The sequence below is a fragment of the Hemiscyllium ocellatum genome, chromosome 42 (assembly GCF_020745735.1).
Source record: "Hemiscyllium ocellatum isolate sHemOce1 chromosome 42, sHemOce1.pat.X.cur, whole genome shotgun sequence".
Lineage (NCBI taxonomy): Eukaryota > Metazoa > Chordata > Chondrichthyes > Orectolobiformes > Hemiscylliidae > Hemiscyllium > Hemiscyllium ocellatum.
This window is the reverse complement of record NC_083442.1, coordinates 10,958,288-10,981,065: the sequence shown is the minus strand read 5'-3', so window position 1 is coordinate 10,981,065 and position 22,778 is coordinate 10,958,288. Positions and strand designations below refer to the sequence as shown.

General features: G+C 47.7%; 2 protein-coding genes across 2 annotated transcripts in view; one reads left to right on the top strand and one right to left on the bottom strand.

Annotated features, from left to right (window-relative positions):
- The window catches only part of ireb2 (iron-responsive element binding protein 2), a 65,937-nt gene extending 63,676 nt beyond the window's left edge, over window positions 1-2,261 (bottom strand). The window contains exon 1 of the mRNA XM_060853735.1: window positions 2,140-2,261. Coding sequence (XP_060709718.1) covers window positions 2,140-2,164 — 25 coding nt within the window. The 5' untranslated portion in view covers window positions 2,165-2,261. The remainder of the gene's footprint in view (window positions 1-2,139) is intronic.
- Window positions 2,262-22,778, top strand: part of slc25a44a (solute carrier family 25 member 44a) — a 46,667-nt gene continuing 26,150 nt past the window's right edge. Inside the window, exon 1 of the mRNA XM_060853737.1 lies at window positions 2,262-2,488. The gene's annotated coding sequence lies outside the window, so the exon portion shown is untranslated. The remainder of the gene's footprint in view (window positions 2,489-22,778) is intronic.

Sequence of the window (22,778 nt, the reverse complement as noted above, 5' to 3'; positions counted from 1 at the left end):
CCTCCTTGCGGAACGTTTCAGAGAACACCTATGGGACACCCGGACCAACCAACCCAACCACCCCATGGCTCAACACTTCAACTCCCCCTCCCACTCCACCAAGGACATGCAGGTCCTTGGACTCCTCCATCGCCAAACCATAGCAAGAGTGCCTCATCTTCCGCCTAGGAACCCTCCAACCACAAGAGATGAATTCAGATTTCTCCAGTTTCCTCATTTCCCTTCCCCCCACCTTGTCTCAGTTCCAACCCTCGAACTCAGCACCACCTTCCTAACCTGCAATATTCTTCCTGACCTCTCCGCCCCCACCCCCACTCTGGCCTATCACCCTCACCTTAACCTCCTTCCACCTATCGAATTTTCAACACCCCTCCCCCAAGTCCCTCCTCCCTACCTTTTATCTTAGCCTGCTTGGCACACTTACCTCATTCCTGAAGAAGGGCTCATGCCCGAAACGTTGATTCTCCTGTTCCTTGAATGCTGCCTTACCTGCTGCGCTTTTCCAGCAACACATTTTCAGCTCTGATCTCCAGTCCTCACTTTCTCCTAGACTCTCTACAGTGTGGAAACAGGCCCTTTGGTCCAACAAGTCCACACCTGCCCTCTGATGAGTAACCCACCCCAACCATTCCCCTACCCTATATTTACCCCTCACTAATATACCAAACACTATGGTCATTTTAGTGTAGCTAATTCACCTGACCTGAACATCTTTGGATTGTGGGAGGAAACCCCATGTAATCATCCTTACTTTTAAAATTTTCTTTAAAATATTGGGCTGTTTCTGCACTAGTAATTCTATGAAATTTGGGAGACAATAAGTTAGTAGACAGTCAAAGAAAGTGGTTCAGGTGATGCAGATAAAATGGGGAGAAAACTTTCATCCTGTGTTGCATTTTCTCAGTAATTCCCCACTACTAATATCAAATGGATAAAAACAAAATCAGAAATTGCTGGAAAAACTCAGCAGGACTGGCAGCATCTGTGAAGAGAAAGCAGTCAATGTCTCTTCAGAACATGTCACTTGACCTGAAACATTAATTTTGATTTCTCTCCACAGATACTGACAGAACTGTTAAGTCTTTCCAACAATTTCAGATTTTGTTTGATTTCCAGCACGTGCAATTCTTTGATATTTTAGGTAAAAAATGCTGCCTAAATTAGACAATTTTTGTGATATTTTATGTAGTGCTTTAATAATTTAAAATTATATTTTTTGCAGTTGTTTACTTTCTGATTTGAATCATTTCAACACTAAGATCATTCTCAATGTTCTAACTGAACCATGACAGTCCACTGAAACAGTAAATTGCGCTCCAATAGGTTTTTCAAGCATTAAAACATGGACACATGCAAACCATTTCCAGTACTATGCCCAGCAATATCAAGCTGCTTTTTCCCCATCTATCCCCTATTCCTACAACATTACCAAACATGCATGCCCACCCATCTCTTCCAACACCAACCTTTTTGGTTTCCGTACTACTCCCTCAGTTTCTACCCACACTCTGCAACTCTCCTCTGTCCAACCTTCTCCATCCACCCATTCTAATCCCATTCACCCTGCACATCTTCACTATCACCTGTCCAATGCACTTTTACCCAATCTGACTTCACCCTTATCCTGCCCACCTCTCAACCTTTTCCACTGGCCACAACACATTCTCTCCCACCCAATCTTTTCCCCTTGACCCTGCCCATCCTCTCAACATTCTCCATCACCCGTCCCCTACGAACTTTTCCTTCACCAGCTCCCCTGTACTCCTTCACCCAAGCAGTTATCATTGTCCAATTCTCACTCCTCGCTGAAACCATTTTCTTTCTACCCATCTACATTGGTTTCTCCTTTCCCCACCCCGCACCCTCCCCAAAATAACCAAGGAATACCTGTCCATTTCTCTTCCCTCGTCCCGTCCCATCTTACTACCTCTTCTCTCCCCTCTCCCCCCAACAAAGACCACCACCAGCCCCACAACGAAGTACATACCACCGCCTCCCTCCTACCACACCACACACCCCTCCCGCGTGTGTATATCTCTGTTTCTGTCCCTTCCCCAACCCTAATGTGGCTAAGTGACCGTACCCCACCTCCCTCCAGCTACATGAGTGTATTATTCGGTTTCCCCCTTTCCTCAGTACCTGTCGCACTCTCCACCGCCGCCATCTCTTTCTTCAGGTGAAGCACGGACAGCCTCAACCCGCCAGCATAGCGCCTTCCTATTGGTGGCTCAGCCGCGGCCAATCACAGCGCTCCATGCGAGCGCTCGCTGTCAACCGTCGGCGAGACGACCCCAGGCTTTCCGCTCAGACCGGGGTCCCGGAGGTGGACCACACCACCCCGACCCCGGGAATTCCGCCTCCATCCCTTCAGAACACACCCGCTCGACCTCCCTCCTCCCAGAATGGAGAAACCGCTCTCTGAAACGAAGAAGGTGACCTTTGACCGTTGACCCAGAGAAGCCGGGAATCCTCAGCAGCAGAATCCCAGGTGAGGGATGGCCGACTGGCCGGGGAGGGGGGAGATTGGCAGAAGATTGGAGAATTTGAGGGGTGTGGGGGTACAAGGGATGGGAGAAAGGGATAGGGTAAGAGGGCGAGAAGGATTGGAATGAATGACGGGAAATGTAGGGGTGAAGGGGATTCGGGCAGGGTGGTGTGAGAGGGATGTAGGTCTGAGGGCGATTGGGGAGGTGGGACGCAGGGCTGAGGGGATATGGGGGGGTGGATTGTAGGATGAAGGGCTGAGTGGATATGGGGGTTGGGACGCAGAGCTGAGGGGAATATGGGGGGATAGGAGGCAGGGCTGAGGGAGATATGGGGGTTGGCACGCAGGGCTGTGGGGATATGGGGGGGTGGGAGGCAGGGCTGAGGGGATATGGGGGGGTGGGAGGCAGGGCTGAGGGGATATGGGGGGGTGGATTGTAGGATGAAGGGCTGAGTGGATATGGGGGTTGGGACGCAGAGCTGAGGGAGATATGGGGGTGGGTGGGACGCAGAGCTGAGGGAGATATGGGGGGGTGGGACGCAGAGCTGAGGGAGATATGGGGGTGGGTGGGACGCAGAGCTGAGGGAGATATGGGGGTGGGTGGGACGCAGAGCTGAGGGAGATATGGGGGTGGGTGGGACGCAGAGCTGAGGGAGATATGGGGGGGTGGGACGCAGAGCTGAGGGAGATATGGGGGGGGTGGGACGCAGAGCTGAGGGGAATATGGGGGGATAGGAGGCAGGGCTGAGGGGATATGGGGGTTGGCACGCAGGGCTGAGGGGATATGGGGGGTGGGAGGCAGGGCTGAGGGGATATGGGGGGGTGGGAGGCAGGGCTGAGGGGATATGGGGGGGTGGGAGGCAGGGCTGAGGGGATATGGGGGGGTGGGAGGCAGGGCTGAGAGGATATGGGGGGGTGGGAGGCCGGGCTGAGGGGATATGTGGGGGTGGGACGCAGGGCTGAGGGGATTGGGGGGGTGGGACGCAGGGCTGAGGGGATACGGGAGGTTGGTCGCAGGGCTGAGGGGATATGGGGGATGGGATGTAGGATGTAGGGCTGAGGGAATATGGGGGGTAGGGATGTAGGATGCAGGGCTGAGGGGGACGTGGGAGGGGGAAGGATGCAGGGCTGAGGGGGAAGGATGCAGGGCTGAGGGGTGCGTGGGAGGGGGGAGGGTGCAGGGCTGAGGGGTGCGTGGGAGGGGGGAGGGTGCAGGGCTGAGGGGTGCGTGGGAGGGTGCAGGGCTGAGGGGTGCGTGGGAGGGGGGAGGGTGCAGGGCTGAGGGGGACGTGGGAGGGGGAAGGGCAGGGCTGAGGTACGTGGGGGGGGAGGATGCAGGGCTGAGGGGGACGTGGGAGGGGGAAGGGTGCAGGGCTGGTGGGAGAAGAATGTGGTGGGGGGGATGGGGAGGAGGTTTGTGTAGGATATGGGAGGATTGTGTGGGATGTGGTGGGAGGGATGTGAGAGATGGTTTGGTAGGGATATGAGACATGGGGGAAGTTGGACTGGATGGAAAAGGATTTGAGGTGAAGGGTGAGAGGAATGGGAGTAATGGGATGTTGTGGAAGGAATTGTGTGAATGATAGAAGGAGATGGATAGAAGGTGAGAGGAAGGGTAAGAAGGATGGGGTGTAAGGAAGAGAGAGAAAGGCTGTAGGGTTTGTGACCTGACTAAAGAGATTGAGATATAGGTAAATCACTACTTTATCTGGAAAGTGTGTCTGAAACCTTGGATAATGCAGTGGGAGATGATAAATGGGCAACTGCTAATCTTGTGCGAATCCATAAGAAAGTGCCGTGGGGGTATATGGAGGTGTCGGGAAGAAGAATGAACCAAGCTGTCCTGGAGGGAATGGTTATGCAGAATGCTGACAAGGGTGGATGAGAAATATATGTTTATGGTCTTTGCACACCCTTTTTTGTACTCCCCATCCCCAGATGTGATTCTGATTTTATCCAGCTCTCCCCTCTTTATACCCCACTTTGGAGTGATTCTGAAAGGGTCAACCCTAGTTGTTAACTATAAAGCTGCAGTAATAATTATCATCGACAATTGCACCTTCTCTAGCTTTGAGGACCGTCTGCTTTCCACAATAAAACACAATGCTAATGCTGGAAATCTGAAACAAAGGCAGAAAGTCTGGAAGGGCGGCACGGTGGCATAGTGGTTAGCACTGCTGCCTCACAGCGTCAGAGACCCGGGTTCAATTCCCAACTCAGGCGACTGATTGTGTGGAGTTTTCACATTCTCCCCGTGTCTGCGTGGGTTTCCTCCGGTTGCTCCGGTTTCTTCCCACAGTCCAAAAATGTGCAGGTCAGGTGAATTGGCCATGCTAAATTGCCCGTAGTGTTAGATAAGGGGTAAATGTAGGGGTATGGGTGGGTTGCACTTCGGCGGGTCGGTGTGGACTGGTTGGGCCGAAGGGCCTGTTTCCACACTGTAAGTAATCTAATCTAATCTAAACTCAGCAGATCTTATAGTAATAGAACTTGAAATGTTAAGTTTTCTCCCTCTATGGATGCTGCCAGACTTGTTGACCAGCACTTTTTGTTTTTGTCTGCTGACCAAGTGTATTCTCAGGACTGGAATGTAGATGTTTTTAAATTCTAATTTGATTTGATTTATTATTGTCATGTGTATCTAAGTACAGTGAAAAGTTTTGTTTTGCGAGCAATACAGGCAGGTCATGGCAAACCACGACATACAGATCACATAGATCTGAGATAGAGCACAGGTAGACAGAGCATGGCGTTTAAGATTATGGCTGTACAGGATGTGTGCAAAAAAAATCAACATTATTTGAAATTAGAGAGGTCCATTCTAGCAATATAAGCTCATTATCATTTATCATAGATGTGCTATATTTTAACAGAGCAGACCGACTGGTCAAAAGTAACGTGATTGCACCTTTTGAATTCCAGAAAGCTCTATGTCCTCTTAGTACTCTTCAGTTGCTGGTTATGTGCCTCTGAAAGCATCCATATGCACGGAGGATGGTTGTTCCTGTCTGCTCGTGACCAAAACACTTATAGGATGAGCCTAGAATAGGCTTTTTGAGCTCTCCCTGTCAGCTGTGTCGTTTGTGACCATTGTGTATATATACTACTACCATTTTGAAAAGTTATAAAGGCTTCCACATCCTCCTCCTCAAATATAGGAATAAGCTGTAACATATTTGTGGAAAGGACGATGGAGGAAGACTTGCCATATGAGGTAGTTTGGGCTGAGGTTAGAAATAGGAAAGGTGAGGTCACCCTGTTAGGTGTTTTCTACAGGCCTCCCAATAGTCCGAGAGAAGTAGAGGATAGTATTGCGAGGATGATTCAGGAGAAGAGTGAAAGTAGCAGGGTGGTTGTTATGGGGGACTTTAACTTCCCAGATATTGACTGGGAAATCTATAGCTCGAGTTCGTTAGATGGGTTGGTGTTTGTCCAATATGTGCAGGAGGGTTTCCTGACACAATATGTAGACAGGCCAACAAGAGGTGAGGCTATACTGGATTTGGTTCTAGGTAATGAACCAGGCCAGGTGTTAGACTTGGAGGTAGGTGAGCACTTCGGGGACAGTGACCACAACTCGGTGACTTTTACTTTAGTGATGGAGAGGGATAAGTGTGCACTGCAGGGCAAGAGCTATAGCTGGGGACAGGGAAATTATGATGCGGTGAGGCATGACTTAGGATGCGTGGATTGGAAAAACAGGCTTCAGGAGAAGAACACTAATGATATGTGGAGATTGTTCAAGGAACACCTATTGAGTGTCCTTGATAAGTATGTACCAGTCAGGCAGGGAGTAAAGGGTCTTGTGAGGGAGCCATGGTTTAATAGGGAATTGGAATCCCTTGTGAAAGGGAAGAGGGCGGCCTATGTAAGGATGAGGCATAAAGGTTAAGTTGGGGCAATTGAGAGTTGTAAGGTAGCCAGGAAGGATCTGAAGAGAGAGCTAAGAGCAGCGAGAAGGGGACATGAAAAGTCCTTAGTTGGTAGGATTAGGGAAAACCCAAAGGCTTTCTATAGGTATGTCAGGAATAAAAGGATGACTAGGGTAGGTATCGGTCCAGTCAAGGATAGTAGTGGGAAGTTGTGCGTGGAGGCGGAGGAGATTGGTGAGACACTAAATCAATACTTTTCGTCAGTATTCACTCAGGAACGGGACTCTGTTGCTGGTGTGAATATTGAGTCACAAGCGATTAGAATGGATGGCCTTGAAGTATGTAGGGAGGAGGTTTTGGGAATACTGGAAAGGATGAAAATAGATAAGTCTCCTGGGCCTGATGGCATTTACCCTAGGATCCTCTGGGAAGCTAGGGAGGAGATAGCAGAGCCATTGGCCTTGATTTTTATGTCGTCATTGTCAACGGGAATAGTACCAGAAGACTGGAGGATAGCGAATGTGGTCCCCTTGTTCAAGAAGGGGAGTAGGGACAGCCCGAGTAACTATAGGCCAGTGAGTCTCACTTCTGTTGTGGGCAAAGTCTTAGAGAGAATTGTAAGGGATAAGATTTATGAACATCTGGCTAGGAATAATGTGATCAAGGATAGTCAGCATGGTTTTGTGAAGGGCAGATCGTGCCTCACAAACCTTATTGAGTTCTTTGAGAAGGTGACTAAGGAGGTGGATGAGGGTAAAGCAGTAGATGTGGTGTATATGGATTTTAGCAAGGCGTTCGATAAGGTACCCCATGGTAGGCTAATGCAAAAACTACGGAGGTATGGCATTGAGGGTGCATTAGAGGTTTGGATTAGGAATTGGCTGGCTGGAAGGAGACAAGAGGGTAGTAGTTGATGGACTAGGTTCATCTTGGAGTGCAGTTACTAGCGGTGTACCACAGGGATCTGTTTTGGGACCGTTGCTGTTTGTCATCTTTATAAATGATCTAGAGGAGGGCTTGAAAGCTGGGTGAGCAAGTTTGCGGATGACACAAAGGTCATTGGAGTTGTGGACAGTGAAGAAGGATGTGGCAGGTTACAGCGGGATATAGATAGGTTGCAGATCTGGGCAGAAAGGTGGCAGATGGAATTCAATGTAGCTAAGTGTGAAGTCATTCACTTTGGTAGGAGTAACAAGAAGATGGATTACTGGGCTAATGGTAGGCTACTTGGTAGTGTGGATGAGCAGAGGGATCTTGGTGTCCATGTACACAGATCTCTGAAAGTTGCCACCCAGGTAAATAGTGCTGTGAGGAAGGCATATGGTGTATTGGGCTTTATTGGTAGAGGAATTGCGTTCCGGAGTCCTGAGGTCATGTTGCAGTTGTATAAGACTCTGGTGCGGCCTCATCTGGAGTATTGTGTGCAGTTTTGGTCGTCATACTATAGGAAGGATGTGGAGGCATTGGAACGAGTGCAGAGGAGGTTTACCAGGATGTTGCCTGGCATGGTAGGAAGATCGTATGAGGAAAGGCTGAGGCACTTGGGCCTGTTCTCATTGGAGAAAAGAAGGTTTAGGGGAGATTTGATAGAGGTGTATAGGATGATTAGGGGTTTAGATAGGGTAGACACTGAGAACCTTTTACCGCTAATGGAGTCAGGTGTTACTAGGGGACACAGCTTTAAATTAAGGGGTGGTAGGTATAGGACAGATGTTAGGGGTAGATTCTTTACGCAGCGGGTTGTGAGTTCATGGAATGCCCTGCCAGTAGCAGTGGTGAACTCTCCCTCTTTATGGTCATTTAAGCGAGCATTGGATAAGCATATGGAGGTCATTGGGCTAGTGTAGGTTAGGTAGGATTTGGTCGGCGCAACATCGAGGGCCGAAGGGCCTGTACTGCGCTGTATTTTTCTATGTTCTATGTTCTATATTTAAGGATTTCAGATCTTGATTCTAGAGCAAGAGAATTTGGATTGTTACTGTATAATGAGGAGATTTCCCAAGCAGATTTATCTGGGTACTCTGAGATTGTAACTCCATTTCCAGTTTTTGGAGTCGGAAAACCCTTTTCTCTTGTCTCTTTTTCTCTCTCCTCATTTTTTATCTTTCTCTCACTTGCTAAACTCATTGTCATAGCACATCCCCACAATGATCAATGGGCTTAGTCTTCAAGGCCGAGATTGATAGATTCTTGTTGTCTCGAGGAATTAAGGGCTACGGGGAGAACGCTGGTAAGTGGAGTTGAAATATCCATCAGCCATGATTGAATGGCAGAGTGGACTCGATGGGCCGAATGGCCTTACTTCCACTCCTATGTCTTATGGTAATGTTTGATTTCCATCATCTGGTCATCGATAAAGTTACTGTGTGTCTGTATCTCTTTACAGAGAATATTATAGGATCATGCAGTACAGAAAAGGCCATTTGGCCCATCGAGTCTGTACCACCAAAAATACACAAACTACACTTGCCCCACTTTCCAGCGCTCAGCACAAGCCTTGAATATATGACACTTCAACTGCCCAACCAAGTAATTTTCAAAAGTTATGAGGTTACCCATCTCAGATACCATCCCAGACTGCATTCCAGACACAATCACCCTCTGGGTGAGGGAGCTTTTTTTTTCAAGTCCCCTCTAAACCTTCTGCCTTTCACCTTAAAGTTACACCCCCTAGGTATTGATCCTGCAGCAAAGGGGAACAACTGCTTTTTATCCATCCTGTCCATGCCCCTCATAATTGACAACAATCATTTGGTAATGAGGATGATAGTCCATCCAGGGAATTCCATATCACTAGTAATGGTTCTGAGAGGCTTGTTTGGCTGATGGGCCTGATTCTAGAGCTGCACCTTCGACCGCACATATTTCTAGGAGGTAGAATTGGTCTTTGTTCTTGAAATTGCTGGCATTCCGTTCTCTGGCCTTTTTTCCGGTGGGTAGTCTCAAAAAAAAAGTCCCTCTTCATATCGGAATTTCCTCCAATTAGGATTCTTCTAAACGAATGTCTTGACGTTTATGTTAGATTACTTACAGGAAGTCTTTAGAGAGTATTTGAAACTCTTTCTTTATCCTCCTTTCATTTGAGCTGCAGACTTGCAGTCTGATCACGGGTGTCCTAAGCAAGTGGCTGACCCAGCAGAGTTGGTTTTGGATGTTCATAATCTCAATGCTGGTGTTATTGGCAAATTCAAGGACGCTGATATCTGGAAGAAACAAATTCAAGAATGTTGATGTCTGTCCTCCCAGCTGATGAGAATCCATCTTAAATAGCATTGGTACTTTTCAAGGACCTTTGAGTTGTTTGATGTTCATAATCTCATATAGTTCTATCAGATTCCCCTTCAATCTTCTCTGCTGCAAAGAAAACAACCCAAACTCATTCAGCCTCTGCGTAGCTACAATGCTGTTACCCTTGCAGCATTCTGGTGACTCACATCTGCACCCTGTCCAGTTGAATCATATCCTTCCTAAAGTGCCGTGATCAGAACGATGCACACTACCCTAGCTGTAGCCTAACCTAAGTCTACAGCTCCAGCATAACTTCCCAGCTTTTCCCTGTGTCTTGACTAATAAACGTAAGTGTCCTGTATGCCACTTTAACTATCTTATTATCCTTCAGAAATTTGGGTATAAGTGCCACAAGATCCTGAGCTTCTCAGTCTTCCCATTCATTCCCATACCCTGTAAGGATGTGTTCTCTGCCTCTTACTGTACTCCGTGTATACCCATGACTGTGTAGCCAATTTTCAAACGACCGCCATCTACATGTTTGCTGAAGACACCACTGTAATAGGACGAATCTCAAACAGTGATGAGTCAGCATACAGGAAGGAGATAGATTGGTTGATGGTCATGATGTAACGAAAACAACCTCTCTCTTAGTGTCGGCAAAACAAAAGAACTGATTATTGTCTTCAGGAAAAAAGAGGGCATTACTCTGTCTACATCAATGGAGTTGAGGTGGAAAGAGTTGAGAGCGTCAAATTTTAAAGATTGATGATAGCCAACAATCTGTGCTGTACTTCCCGTGCAACAGTCAAGAAGGCACAACAATGCCTCATCTTCCTCAGGTGGTTTAGGAAATTCAGCATATCCATAAGGACTCTCAATAAAGTTTACAGATGCATCATGGCATTCTATCCAGGTGCATTATGGCCTGGTACGGCAACTGCTTCGCCAAGACTGTAAGAAACTACAGTCCAGACCAGCTCACAGAAGTCAACTTCCCACCCATGTACTCCATTTACACTTCTCATTGCAGCAGAAAGGCTGCCAACATTATCAAAGACTCCTCCCACCCGGTAATGCTCTCTTTCAACCTCTTCTGTCAAACAGAGGATATACAAGTTTGAATGCGCATCAACACGTTCAAGAACAGATTCTTCCCTGCTGTTATTAGACTGCTGATTGGACCTCTTACTTCAAATAATGTTGATTTTCTAATGTTGATCTTACTTTTCGCACTTCCTGTGCAGTTGTAGCCTTATATGCCGCATTCTGTCGAAGCACTCTGAGCTATGATCTGCCTGTACTGTTCGTAAACCAAAGTTTTTCACTGTACCTAGGTACACGTGACAATAATAAATCAAATCATTGTGTACTCCCTTGTCTTGTTACTTCTTCCAAAGTACATCACCTTCATACTTGTCAAAGTTATATCTGGCATATAGGACAACTTGTATTCATATAAAACATCTTGAAAGATGGAACAATACTTAGCCTGTGGTAATTCCAGAAAGCAGGCTCAGTAAGTGGTTACAGCTTAGTGTTAAGTCAGTAAAGTCAGACCCACAATTATTCACAATCTGAGCTCCCCTGCACCATAATTGACCATTATCTTGTTAGATTTTTAATGTCCCATCTTCTAATACATCCCGCTATGATGGATTAATATCACCAAATAATGATGAAAGATGAAGACAGGAGATACCTGGTAACATGACCAACTGCAAGTTATCTTCCACCACACACTATCCTGACTTGAAAATACATCACTGTTCCTTCACTGACTAGGTCAAAGTCTTGGAGCTTCCTTCCTTACCGGGATGTTGGATGTTCCTTACACCTGATGGATTATCATGGTTCAAGAAGGCGGGCTGGTGGCCACAACCCAAAGGACAGTTTGGGGTGGGCAATCGGATTGGCCTTGGCAACAAAGGCCACATCCCATGAACATATAAAAAAGACAATCAAGTGAATTCTGACTTTGTATCAGATAGCTATAGAGATCTCCAGCACAGAAAAAGAGTCCATCGTATCTGAAGAAGTCAAATACAAAACTCACCCAACTATTCCAGCTCCATTTTCTAGCACTTGGCCCATAACTTTGTATGTCTTGATGTTGCAAGTGCACATCTAAGTGTTATTTAAACATTGAGTTTTTGCCTTTACCACCCTTACAGGCAGTGAGATTCAGATTCCTATCACCTTCTGGGTGGATAAGTTTTTCCTCACATCTCCTCTGAATCTTCTGCCCCTAACTTTGAGTAGGTGTTCCCCAGTCAATGTCCCTCTGTCAAACGGAAAAGTTTTTTTGCCTGTCTACCCTATCTATCCCTCTCCTAACCTTTAAATATTTCAATCATGTTCCCGATCATCTCCACTACTCTAAGAAAACAGCCTGAGTCTGTCAAATATCCAGTTCAGGCAACATCCTGGTAAATCTCCTCTGCACCATCTCCAGTGCACTCACGTCCCTCTATTCCAGAATTCTGCTGGTTCCAGAATTACACACAGTTCTGATCCTCTGTGCTTCCCAGGGTGTTACTGTTCGATATGTGTTCCTATGTATCGTTTGTCCTGCTCAAATGCATCACCTTACACCTATGCAGAGTAAATTAAATTTGTCATCGCTCAACCCATCTGTCTACATCCTCCTCACTATTTATCAGCCCCACCAATTTTTGTATTATCTGCAAATTTACTGATCCATTCAAGTCTAAATTAATTAGATAAACCACAATACAAGGGCCTCACACTGACCCTTTTGGGTGACCCCACTGGATGCAGAATTCCAGTTGCAAACATCCCTCAACCACCACCCTCTGCTTCCTGTCAGTCAGCCAATTGTGGATCCAATTTCCCAAATTTCCTTGTATCGCATGGGTTCTTATCTTTGTCACCTGTGTGTTAGATGGGACCTTGTCAAAGCCTTGCTAAAGTCCAAGTAGGCTCATCAAAAGTATTGCCCTCATCTACACACCTGGTCACATCATCAAACAATTCTGTCAAGTTGGTGAGATATGACTTTCCCTTAGCAAAACCATGCTGTCTTTGAATAATTCCACCCCTCCAAGTGCAGATTCATTCTGTCCCTCAGAATTGCTTCCAATAGTTTCCCCACTACCCAGGTTAGACTGATTGGCTGATATTTTCCTAGTTAACTCTTGCTCCCTTCTTGAATAATGGTACCACGATGGCTATCCGCCAGTGGCCAGGGAGAAATGAACATTTTTTGCAAGTGCACTTACTATTTTATATCCGTCTTTCCCAACAACCTGTGATTTTTTTTATCTGGCCTTGGATCCTTTAAGCCTGCTGGACCACTCAGAACCCCTCCACTCTGCCTGTGCTAATTTGTTTAGTTGTATCATTGGCATTCTCTCTGACTTTTATACTTGTATCATCCCTATCACTAGTGTAGGAGCAAATGCTGTTTTTCATCTTTATGAAAAGCCATCATTAACGATCTACCTTCTCAGAAGGAACTCATTCATTACTTTTTCAACCATGGGAGCAAATAACTGACAAGCTTTTTAAAATGCCTACAATTAATTTCCTTCTGTGCCCTGTCCTTGTTATGTGTCTGACCTAGCAAAATTAGTCATGACTGTGAATTGTATCAGAGTTCATTGGTAGACAGAATAGTAGGAACGTGAACAGCAATGCTCAATCATGCTAGCATTTATTTTAATACAAATTATATTGTCATTCTTGATGATGAAACTGTTTCTAAGATATTTCTGAGGTTGAATACATTTGAAGTCAAGTATCTGCTATTTTTGAGTTCAAATTTGTCCGCCAACTATGGGAAAGACAGGACTTTGCCATGTAATGGAGCTGATGTATCACATATCATGTTTAAAATCCTTGCAATGGAGTATATTTTATGCCTGTATATGCAGGAGTTGGCTTTTTTTCTGCAGTGTGTGGTTGGTAGGGATTTATACGTGTGTGTATATATTTATTACACTTATATATATGATTTATGTAAGAGCTGTATTTCAAGAGTAAATTAAAAAAACTTAGTCAGTGTATGGACAAAGTTATTTGAAAATCCTTTTAAGAGAAACATTGTGCTTTTGAAGTCCTGTAGAAACCAGTATGCATTTAATAATGTGTATAGTAAATTACACACTATTTGGTTGAATCAGGTCTGTCTTACCTTTTCTGAGGGCATGGGTGAGTTTAGGTCACTGTGTTGTACACCACTATGTGGAGATGCCAGAGTTGGACTGGGGTGGACAAGTCAAAAATCAAATTACACCAGGTTATAGTCTCACAGGTTTATTTGAAATTGGAAGCTTTCAGAGATCAGTTTCTTCCTCAAGCGGAGTATGATAGTGAGGTCTAAGGCACAGGAAAAATCTCACTCACTCACTCTCGCTCTCTTTCTCTCTCTGACTCTCTCACACTTTCTCTTTCACACTGTCTCTCTCTTTCACATTCAGACTCTCACTCACTCTCCTTTCGCTTTCACATTCTCTCTCACTCTCTCACACACAGTCTCTCTCTCTCTCACACAGACTTTCACAGTCTCTCACTTTGACACTCATGCTCTCTCACTCACACTTCCTCACACACTTACTGACTCTTTCTCTCACACTCTGTCTCACACTCTATCTGTCTTTCTCTCCCTCCTCTCGTGCACTCTCTCACGCTCTCTCTCACACTCTCCCGCATGCACACTCCCTCTCTCTCACACTCCCACACACTCGCGCGCACACACACACTCACATTATCACTCTTGCACACTCCCTCTCGCTCACAATCACGCATACTCTCGCATTTGCTGTCTCTCATACTCGCGCTCTCACTTGCTCTTTCACTCATACTCGCTCTCTCATGCTCACTCTCAAACTCTTTCACACTATCACTCGCTGTCTTGCACGATCTCACACTCTCTCGCGCTTGCGCTCTCACTCTCAGTCTCTCAAACTCTCACACTCCCTCATGCTCTCATGCTCACTCTCTCTCACTCGCTCTCAAAATCTCTCTTACATTCTCTCTCACTGACTCACTCTCTCACTCACTCACTCATTCTCTGACACTCTCTGTTATGGTTCTGTTCGCCGAGTGGGAATTTGTGTTGCAGACGTTTTGTCCCCTGTCTAGGTGATATCCTCAATGCTTGGGAGCCTCCTGTGAAGTGCTTCTGTGATTTTTCCTCCGGCATTTGTAGTGGTTTGAATCTGCCGCTTCCGGTTGTCAGTTCCAGCTGTCCGCTGCAGTGGTCGGTATATTGGGTCCAGGTCGACGTGCTTATTGATTGAATCTGTTAGATTAAAGCAAACAGTCTTACTGCAAATTCAACCCAAACTCTGGTTCAGATATGTGGATGACACCTTTGTAATCATTAAAAACACAAAAATAGAGAACACACACCGGATCATCAACACCACACTCACAGGAATCCGATTCACTAGAGAGGAAGAAAAGGACAACCAATTCCCATTCCTAGATGTGATGGTACAGAGAACACCTAACGGAGGATTCACCACCAAGGTATACAGGAAAGCCACACACACAGACCAAGTCCTGAACTACGAAAGCAACCACCCCAACACACACAAAAGAAGTTGCATCAAGACACTGTTCAAAATGGCCATAACACACTGCAGTACCACAGAACTGCAAGAAGAGGAAGAAGAACACCTATACAATGTATTTGCCAAAAACGGATACCCCCGCATTTTCATCAACGGATGCCTAAGGGAAAGACAATGGAACGAGGACATGCCGCAACCCAAAGGACTAGCCACACTATCATACATCAAGAGCATTTCCGAACTGACAGCCAGACTACTGCGACCACTAGGACTCGAAACAGCACACAAACCAACAGCCACTCTCAGACAACAACTCACCTGAACGAAGGACCCAATACCCAGCATGAGAAAAACCAATGTAGTGTACAAAATCCCATGCAAGGACTGCACAAAACACTACATAGGACAAACAGGGAGACAGCTAACGATCTGCATCCATGAACACCAACTAGCCACGAAACAACACGACCAGCTATCCTTAGTAGCCACACACGCAGATGATAAGCAACATGAGTTCGACTGGGACAACACTACTATTATAGGACAAGCCAAACAGAGAACAGCCAGGGAATTCGTAGAGGCATGGCACTCATCCACAGATTCAATCAATGAGCACATCGACCTGGACCCAATATACCGACCAGTGCAGCGGACAGCTGGAACTGTCAACCGGAAGCGGCAGATTCAAACCACTACAAATGGTGGAGGAAAGATCACAGAAGCGCTTCACAGGAGGCTCCCAAGCACTGAGGATGTCACCTAGACAAGGGACGAAACGTCTGCAACACAAATTCCCAGCTCGGCGAACAGAACCACATCAACGAGCACCCAAGCTATAAATCTTCTCACAAACTCTGACACTCTCTCTCCCATTCTCTTTCTCTAACACTCTGTCTCTCTAACGCACTCTCTCTCCCCCGCGCTCTGTTGCCCCCTTCATCACACGCTCTCCCTCCCTCTCCTGCGCACTGTCTCACTTCCCCCCCCCCCCACTCTCTCTCTTCCCCCGACTCTCTATCTTTCTTCTCCCCCGCTTTCTCTCTCTCTTTCAATAGACAATAGGTGCAGGAGTAGGCTATTATGCCGTTCGAGCCTGCACCACCATTCAATATGATCATGGCTGATCATCTTTAATCAGTATCCACTTCCTGCCTTATCTCCAGAACCCTTGATTACACTATGCTTGAGAGCTCTATCCAACTCTTTCTTAAATGAATCCAGAGACTGGGCCTCCACTGCCCTCTGGGGCAGAACATTCCACACAGCCACCACTCTCTGGTGAAGAAGTTTCTCCTCATCTCTGTCCTAAATGGTCTACCCCTTATTTTTAAGCTGTGTCCTCTGGTTCGGCACTCACCTATTAGCGGAAACATGTTTCCTGCCTCCAGAGTGTCCAATCCTTTAATAATCTTATATGTCTCAATCAGATCCCCTCTCAGTCTTCTAAACTCAAGGGTATACAAGCCAGTCGTTCCAGTCTTTCAGCGTAAGGTAGTCCCACCATTCCAGGAATTGACCTCGTGAACCTACGCTGCACTCCCTCAATAGCCAGAATGTCTTTCCTCAAATTTGGAGACCAGAACTGCACACAGTACTCCAGGTGTGGTCCCACCAGGGCCCTGTACAGCTGCAGAAGAACCTCTTTGCTCTATACTCAATCCCTCTTGTTATGAAGGCCAGCATGCTATTACCCTTCTTCACTACCTGCTGTATCTGCAGGCCTACCTTCATTGACTGGTGTACAAGAACACCCAGATCTCTCTGTACTGCCCCTTTACTTAAATTGATTCCATTTAGGTAGTAATCTTCCTTCCTGTTCTTGCCACCAAAGTGGATAACCATACACTTATCCACATTAAACTGCATCTGACCACTCACCTAACCTATCCAGGTCACCCTGTAATCTCCTAACATCTTCCTCACATTTCACCCTGCCACCCAGTTTAGTATCATCAGCAAATTTGCTAATATTATTACTAATATCATCTTCTGTATCATTAATATATATTGCAAAAAGTTGCGGTCCCAGCACTGATCCCTGCGGTACCCCACTGGTCACTGCCTGCCATTCCGAAATGGAGCCGTTTATCACTACCCTTTGTTTCCTATCAGCCAACCAACTTTCAATCCAAGTTAGTACTTTGCCCCCAATACCGTGCGCCCTAATTTTGCTCACTAACCTCCTATGTGGGACTTTATCAAAAGCTTTCTGAAAGTCCAGGTACACTACATCTACTTGATCTCCCTCATCCATCTTCAGAGTTACATCCTCAAAAAATTCCAGAAGATTCGTCAAGCATGGATTTCCCCTTCATAAATCCATGCTGACTCTGACCTATCAGATGTGTCGTAATTTCATCCTTTATAATAGACTCCAGCATCTTTCCCACCACTGAGATCAGACTAGCTGGTCTATAATTTCCTGCTTTCTTTCTCCCACCTTTCTTAAAAAGTGGTACACCATTAGCCACTCTCCAATCCGCAGGAACTGATCCCGAATCTATCGAACTCTGGAAAATAATCACCAACATATCCACAATTTCTCGAGCCACCTCCTCCAGTACCCTGGGTTGTCGACCATTGAGCCCCAGGGACTTATCAACCTTCAGACCTAACAGTCTCTTCAACACCAATTCCTGGCGAATATAAATTCCCTTAAGTTCAGGTCCTTCAGCCACTGTTACCTCAGGGAGATTGCTTGTGTCTTCCCCAGTGAACACAGATCTGATATACCAATTCAATTCTTCTGCCATTTCTTTGTTCCCCATAATATATTCCCCTGTTTCTGTCTTCAAGGGCCCAATTTTATTCTTAACCATTTTTTTGCCTTTCACATACCTAAAAAAGCTTTTACTATCCTCCTTTATATTTTTGGCCAGTTTACCTTTGTAGCTCATTTTTTCTCTGCTTATTTCCTTCTTAGTAATCTTCTGTTGTTCTTTAAAAGCTTCCCAGTCCTCCGTTTTCCCACTTATCTTTGCTATGTTATACTTTTTCTCTTTTAACTTTATATGTTTCTTAACTTCCCTCATCAGCCACGGCCACCCATGCCTCCTCCTAGGATCTTCCTTTTTGGAATGAACTGATCCTGCATCTTCTGCATTATACGCAGAAATATCTGCCATTGTTTCTCCACTGTCATCCCTGCTAAGGTATTGCACCATTGAACTTTGGCCAGCTCCTCCCTCATAGCTCCATAGTTCCCTTTATTCAAGTGAAATATTGTCACTTCCGATTGTACCCTCTCCCTCTCAAATTGCAGATTGAAGCTTATTGTATTATGGTCACTACTTCCCAATGGCTCCTTCACTTCGAGGTCCCTGATCAATTCTGTTTTGTTGCACAATACCAGATCCAGAATTGCCTTCTTCCTGGCCGGCTCCAGCACCAGCTGTTCTAAGAATCCATCTCAGAGGCACTCCAGAAAGTCTCTTTCTTGAGGTCCAATACCATCCTGATTCTCCCATCTACCTGCATGTTGAAATCCCCCATAATAACTGTACTAACATCTTTGCAACAGGCCAATTTCAGCTCCTGATTCAACTTGCATCAGACATCCAGACTACTGTTTGGGGCCTGTAGATAACTCCTAAGAGGGTCTTTTTACCCTTAGAATTTCTCAGCTCTACATCCCCTCATTCTAGGTCCCCCTGCACAAGGGACTGAATATCATCCCTTACCAACATGGCCACCTTACCCCCTCTGCCTGTCAGTCTGTCCTTATGATAGCACGTGTAGCCTTGAATATTCATTTCCCAGGCCCTGTCCACTTGAAGCCACGTCTCAGTTATCCCCACAATGTCGTATCTGCCAATTTCCAAAAGAGCCTCAACTCATCCATCTTATTTCTAATGCTTCCTGCATTCATATATATTATTTTTAATTTTTACTGTCCTCACCCTTCCCATCAACTCCTGTTTCACTCAACCTTACAGCATGATCCCTTTTCGAGTTTTCTGCTTCATTGATACAGTTGTCTTTCTTGACTTCCCTTGTTCTAACTTTCCCTTCAATTTCCTTCTTAAACATCCAGTTTGTTCCCCCCCCTCAACCCGCTGCTTAGTTTTAACATAGCTGTGTTGCAGTAGAAAACCTGCCAAAATGCTGGTCCCCAACCTATTAAGGTGCAAAATGTCTCTCTTGTATAATTTATGCTTACCACAAAACATACTCCAGCGATCCAAGAATTTAAATCATTGCTTCCTGCACCAGTTCCCCAGCCACACGTTCAAGTCCATTATCTCCCTGTTTCTGGCCTCACCAGCCCGAGGGGATAAAGCAAAGCGGAGATAACCACCCTGGACATCCTGCTTTTCAGCCTTCTTCCTAGTTCTCCGAAGTCCCGCTGTAGTATGTTCCTCCTCTTCTTCCCAATATCATTTGTGCTGACATGTACCACCACCTCTGGCTCTTCACCTTTGTCCTTGAGGATTTCCTGCACTCTGTCTGTGATGTCTTTAACCCTGGCACCAGGAAGGCAACACACCATCCTTAAGTCCCGCCTGCTGCCACAAAAACCCCGGTCAGTTCCTCTCACTATGCAGTCCCCTATTACCATGGCTCTGTGCGATGTCCGACTCTTCCACTCTGCCTCCACGCCAACTTTTGCTTGACAGACCTGGCCACTTTGCGTACTGGCAGTGTCATCTGTCTTACCCTCCCACCCACCCACCCCACCCCCCACCCCCCCCCACCCCCCCACCCCACCCCCCACCCCCCCCCACCCCCCCCACCCACCCACCCCACCCCCCACCCCCCCCCACCCCCCCCACCCACCCACCCCACCCCCCACCCCCCCCACCCCCCCCCCCACCCCCCCCCACCCCCCCCCACCCCCCCCCCCACCCCCCCCCACCCCCCCCCACCCCCCCCACCCCCCCCACCCCCCCCACCCCCCCCCACCCCCCCCACCCCCCCCACCCCCCCCCACCCCCCCCCACCCACACACTCACACTCTCTCTCCCCACTCTCTCACTCTCTCTCCCCACTCTCTCTCTCTCTCTCTCCCCACTCTCTCTCTCTCTCTCTCCCCACTCTCTCTCTCTCTCTCTCCCCACTCTCTCTCTCTCTCTCCCCACTCTCTCTCTCTCTCTCCCCACTCTCTCTCTCTCTCTCTCCCCACTCTCTCTCTCTCTCTCTCCCCACTCTCTCTCTCTCTCTCTCTCCCCACTCTCTCTCTCTCTCTCTCCCCACTCTCTCTCTCTCTCTCTCCCCACTCTCTCTCTCTCTCTCCCCACTCTCTCTCTCTCTCTCTCCCCACTCTCTCTCTCTCTCTCTCCCCCACTCTCTCTCTCTCTCTCTCCCCACTCTCTCTCTCTCTCTCTCTCTCCCTCTCTCTCCACTCTCTCTCTCTCTCTCTCCCCACTCTCTCTCTCTCTCTCTCTCCCCACTCTCTCTCTCTCTCTCTCCCCACTCTCTCTCTCTCTCTCTCTCCACTCTCTCTCTCCACTCTCTCTCTCTCCACTCTCTCTCTTCCCCTCCGACTTTGTCTCTCTTTTCTCTCTCTCTCTCCCCACTCTCTCTCTCTCTCTCCCCACTCTCTCTCTCTCTCTCTCTCCCCCACTCTCTCTCTCTCTCTCTCCCCTCTCTCTCTCCACTCTCTCTCTCCACTCTCTCTCTCTCCACTCTCTCTCTTCCCCTCCGACTTTGTCTCTCTTTTCTCTCTCTCTCTCCCCTCTCTCTCTCTCCCCCCCCTCTCTCTCTCCCTTTCTCTCTTTCCCTCTCTCTTTCCCCCACCTCTCTCTCTCCACTCTCTCTCTCTCCACTCTCTCTCTTCCCCCCCGACTTTGTGTCTCTTTTCTCTCTCTCTCTCCCCTCTCTCTCTCTCTCTCCCCCCTCTCTCTCTCTCTCTCTCTCTCTCTCTCCCTTTCTCTTTCCCTCTCTCTTTCCCCCACCTCTCTCTCTCTTTCCCCCCCACTCTCTCTCTCTTTCCCCCCACTCTCTCTCCCCACTCTCTCTCTCTCTCTCTCTCCCCACACTCTCTCTCTCTCTCTCCCCTCTCTCTCTCCACTCTCTCTCTCCACTCTCTCTCTCCACTCTCTCTCTCTCCACTCTCTCTCTTCCCCTCCGACTTTGTCTCTCTTTTCTCTCTCTCTCTCTCCCCTCTCTCTCTCTCCCCCCCTCTCTCTCTCCCTTTCTCTCTTTCCCTCTCTCTTTCCCCCACCTCTCTCTCTCCACTCTCTCTCTCTCCACTCTCTCTCTTCCCCCCCGACTTTGTGTCTCTTTTCTCTCTCTCTCTCCCCTCTCTCTCTCTCTCCCCCCTCTCTCTCTCTCTCTCTCTCTCCCTTTCTCTTTCCCTCTCTCTTTCCCCCACCTCTCTCTCTCTTTCCCCCCACTCTCTCTCTCTCTTTCCCCCCACTCTCTCTCCCCCTCTCTCTCTCTTTCCCCCTCACTCTCTCTCTCTCCCTTTCTCTCTTTCCCCCACCTCTCTCTCTCTTTCCCCCACCTCTCTCTCTCTTTCCCCCACCTCTCTCTCTCTTTCCCCGACTCTCTCTCTCTTTCCCCCCACTCTCTCTCCCCCTCTCTCTCTCTTTCCCCCTCACTCTCTCTCTCTCCCTTTCTCTCTTTCCCCCACCTCTCTCTCTCTTTCCCCCCCACTCTCTCTCTCTTTCCCCCACCTCTCTCTCTCTTTCCCCCACCTCTCTCTCTCTCTTTCCCCCACCTCTCTCTCTCTCTCTCTCTTCCCCCTCACTCTCTCTCTCTCTCTTTCCCCCTCACTCTCTCTCTCTCCCTTTCTCTCTTTCCCCCACCTCTCTCTCTCTTTCCCCCACCTCTCTCTCTCTTTCCCCCACCTCTCTCTCTCTTTCCCCCTCCTCTCTCTCTCTCTTTCCCCCACCTCTCTCTCTCTCTTTCCCCCACCTCTCTCTCTCTCTTTCCCCCACCTCTCTCTCTCTTTCCCCCTCACTCTCTCTCTCTCCCTTTCTCTCTTTCCCCCACCTCTCTCTCTCTTTCCCCGACTCTCTCTCTCTTTCCCCCCACTCTCTCTCCCCCTCTCTCTCTCTTTCCCCCTCACTCTCTCTCTCTCCCTTTCTCTCTTTCCCCCACCTCTCTCTCTCTTTCCCCCACCTCTCTCTCTCTCTTTCCCCCACCTCTCTCTCTCTTTCCCCCACCTCTCTCTCTCTCTCTTTCCCCCACCTCTCTCTCTCTCTCTTTCCCCCACCTCTCTCTCTCTCTCTCTCTTCCCCCTCACTCTCTCTCTCTCTCTCTCTTCCCCCTCACTCTCTCTCTCTCTCTCTCTCTTTCCCTCCTCACTCTCTCTCTCTCTCCCTTTCTCTCTTTCCCCCCCACTCTCTCTCTCTTTCCCCCCACTCTCTCTCTCTTTCCCCCCACTCTCTCTCTCTTTCCCCCCACTCTCTCTCTCTTTCCCCCCACTCTCTCTCTCTTTCCCCCCACTCTCTCTCTCTTTCCCCCCACTCTCTCTCTCTTTCCCCCCACTCTCTCTCTCTTTCCCCCCACTCTCTCTCTCTTTCCCCCCTCTCTCTCTCCCCCTCTCTCTCTCTTTCCCCCTCTCTCTCTCTTTCCCCCTCTCTCTCTCTTTCCCCCCTCACTCTCTCTTTCCCCCTCACTCTCTCTCTCTCCCTTTCTCTCTTTCCCCCACCTCTCTTTTTTTTTCCCCCCACTCTCTCTCTCTTTCCCCCCACTCTCTCTCCCCCT